General features: G+C 54.2%; 1 protein-coding gene across 2 annotated transcripts; it reads right to left on the bottom strand.

Moving 5' to 3' along the window:
* Positions 1–511: 511 nt before the first annotated feature.
* On the bottom strand, positions 512–2,283 carry LOC127313254 (xyloglucan O-acetyltransferase 2-like). Of its 2 annotated transcripts, XM_051343807.2 has the most exons (3): positions 2,167–2,283; positions 1,986–2,024; positions 512–1,855 (listed from the first exon to the last, which is right to left on the bottom strand). In XM_051343807.2, the coding sequence occupies exon 3, from the start codon at positions 1,767–1,769 to the stop codon at positions 771–773; it is 999 nt and encodes a 332-aa protein (XP_051199767.1). In that variant the 5' UTR covers positions 1,770–1,855; positions 1,986–2,024; positions 2,167–2,283; the 3' UTR covers positions 512–770. The 2 variants fall into 2 exon arrangements, with proteins under 2 accessions (XP_051199767.1, XP_051199766.1); XM_051343806.2 differs by having other exon boundaries at positions 1,986–2,250.
* Positions 2,284–2,546: the final 263 nt, after the last annotated feature.

Genomic DNA, 2,546 nt, shown 5'->3' with positions numbered 1-2,546 from the left:
AAAATAGCTCCCCGGTGTGACCTTCCTCACATTTGGGTGATAACACTTAGCAGATTTTCTGAAGCGATTGCTCCGAAACCCTGATATATGTGGGGGGATGAAGATGGAGAGTACTTTTGTATTGCACATTGTCTTAAGTAACACCAATAAGTAGTCATCAAAAAGTAAAACTAATTAAAAAATAAATATAAGTATTAGATGAAATAAAATAGAAAGAAAAACAAAGAAAATGTCATATGGCGCACGACAAAGGCAAAACGCACGGCAGTTGCGCGGACGGCAAAGGATGTGGCACGGAAATGCCCAAAGCATTTGTCGTGCAGTGAATCTTTGTCGTGCAGCATGTTAGGTCATTGCCGTGAATGTTTCTTTGTTGTGCGCTGTCTTCAGACTTTGCCGTGTAAGATTTCTTTGCCATGCGCTTCGTTCAGATGTTGGCGTGCACACTTTGTTTGCCGTGAGTTCTGCTTGATGCGCATGGTAAATAAATCTTTACCGTGTGAGCCACGGTAATAAATTACTGCACGGCAACCTCTATTTTTCCCGTAGTGCGTGGTCCAACCACTGAACCATGAACCATGGACCTCACCGGTCCGGTTTCGTAAACAATGGATACATCATACATTATGCCCATGACGGTGGTTTTTGTTTGCACGATGTGGTATGCATGTGTGCCAACGCATCATGCATGTGCGTTGACCGGCGGTGGGGTTGTGCACGCGATGGAGTTGTGCCGCAACGTGCAAACAGCTCGAACAATCATCAATGGATTAAGCCGCGGCCACCATCTTCATCAATATGTCGTTGAACGTGTCGACCGGCCCCGGTGCACACCAATGGCGGCAATCGACGTTCGCCACCGTCTCCGGCACTTGGCGGCCGGCGAACGCGTTCCTGAAGATGTATATGCCCGGGTGGCCATCGGGCCGCATGGACGCCAGCCTCGTCACGTCCAGTACCTCGAACCGTAGCCCCGACCTCCGCCTCTGGGCCACCGCGGTCGCCGCCTCATCCAGCACGGCCTTCCTCATCTCGGCCTCCGCGCCGGAAACCTCCGCCTCCCACTCCTCGAACGGCTTCTGGCGCGAGCACGCGTCGCGGTGGTTCGGTCCGTACCTGGCGTCGAAGTGCGCCGGCGAGATGGTCGCCACCACCACGAGCTTGTCCGTCGTCGACTTGGCGTTCACGTAGTCGAGCGTTCTCCGCATCGCCGTGCGGTGCGCCCCGAGGTACCCGCCGCCGATGTCGGTCCGGTTCACTTCCGGACGGGAGACCACCCCGGAGACTACGCCGTCGTCGTAGTACATGGCTGGGCGGGGGAACCAGTGCCCTACCGAGACCACCATGACGTCCATGGCGTCCAGGTCCGCCGTCCACGGCTCGGTGAGCGCGTCCAGGATCACCGTTTCCTGCGTCATGGCGTAGTGCGCCGACGTGCCCTCGGCGCGTACCAGGAACGGTGACCAGTACGTGGAGACGTTGACGTTGTGCGGCGCCGGGAAGACCCACCGCCAGAACTTGCGCCCGAGGCGCTCCTCGTACTGGTGCACCGTCTCCGGCCGGGAGAAGGTGGAGAGGATGCAGACCAGGGACTCCGCCTGGGTTCGCGCGATCGAGTCCCCTACAAAAGCCAGGTGCTTGCCCCGGACAGCATGGAGAAACTCCGCTGGGTCGAGCGCCGAGAGGTTGCAGCCCGCCGGCTGCCACCGCCAGCGCAGGTACCCGTTGTCCGGCTTGCCGTTAACCACGCACTTCTGCGCTTGCCTCATGTCGCAATTCTCGCTGTCGTACCGCCGGCCGGCGACGCTCTCATCCCACACCCACTTCCCGTCGCTGTAATCGCATTGCAGCCAAGCTGACCCGAGAATCACAAACCGAAGAAATGGAGGTTAATTAGCTAATCACTACTCACTAGCATACCAGCAACATGGCAACAAGTACAGTACCTATACCTCATATGAGATGGGAGATGGAAGAGAGCTTACCTTGAGGAGGGGGCAGAGGAGGGTGGATGTTTGCGCGAGCTTGAAATGTAGAAATGAGATTGATATATGAGATGGAATATGAATAGGAGTACAGTAGGATGTAGACGAGAGGCAAGCTGATCAGAGCACATAGAGCCCAACGCATGAGATTCTTGGGGATGGAGAAATGGACATAATTTACCTCTTCTTGTGTTCCTCCCATTGTGAGGAGAAGATCGATGTAATGCAGCCTCTTCTTGGCACCAACCGAGAATTTAGAAATGAAACCCCGGCAGCCCAGCTCCGCGAGCACCTTCATAAATTTATAATCACGATGCTACGCCCAGGGTTGACCTGATCTGCTCCTCTTTACTATTCCTCCGAGAAATGTTATTCCTCATGTAAGAAGTCCCCCGGCACAATCCTCGCCATTAGTTTGCTGGAGATTCGTGCTAATAACGTTGCAAAAAGACCCTCCCACCTAGTCGACTTCTGGTTTGCAGAACACCACCTACCTTTTCATATTTAACACATTTCACGGGTAGTTCTATCCATCCGCCTCTAATTCATAACCAAATTTTC

Source organism: Lolium perenne, chromosome 7 (genome assembly GCF_019359855.2).
Source record: "Lolium perenne isolate Kyuss_39 chromosome 7, Kyuss_2.0, whole genome shotgun sequence".
Classification (NCBI taxonomy): Eukaryota; Viridiplantae; Streptophyta; class Magnoliopsida; order Poales; family Poaceae; genus Lolium; species Lolium perenne.
This window is presented reverse-complemented; position numbering and strand designations above follow the sequence as displayed.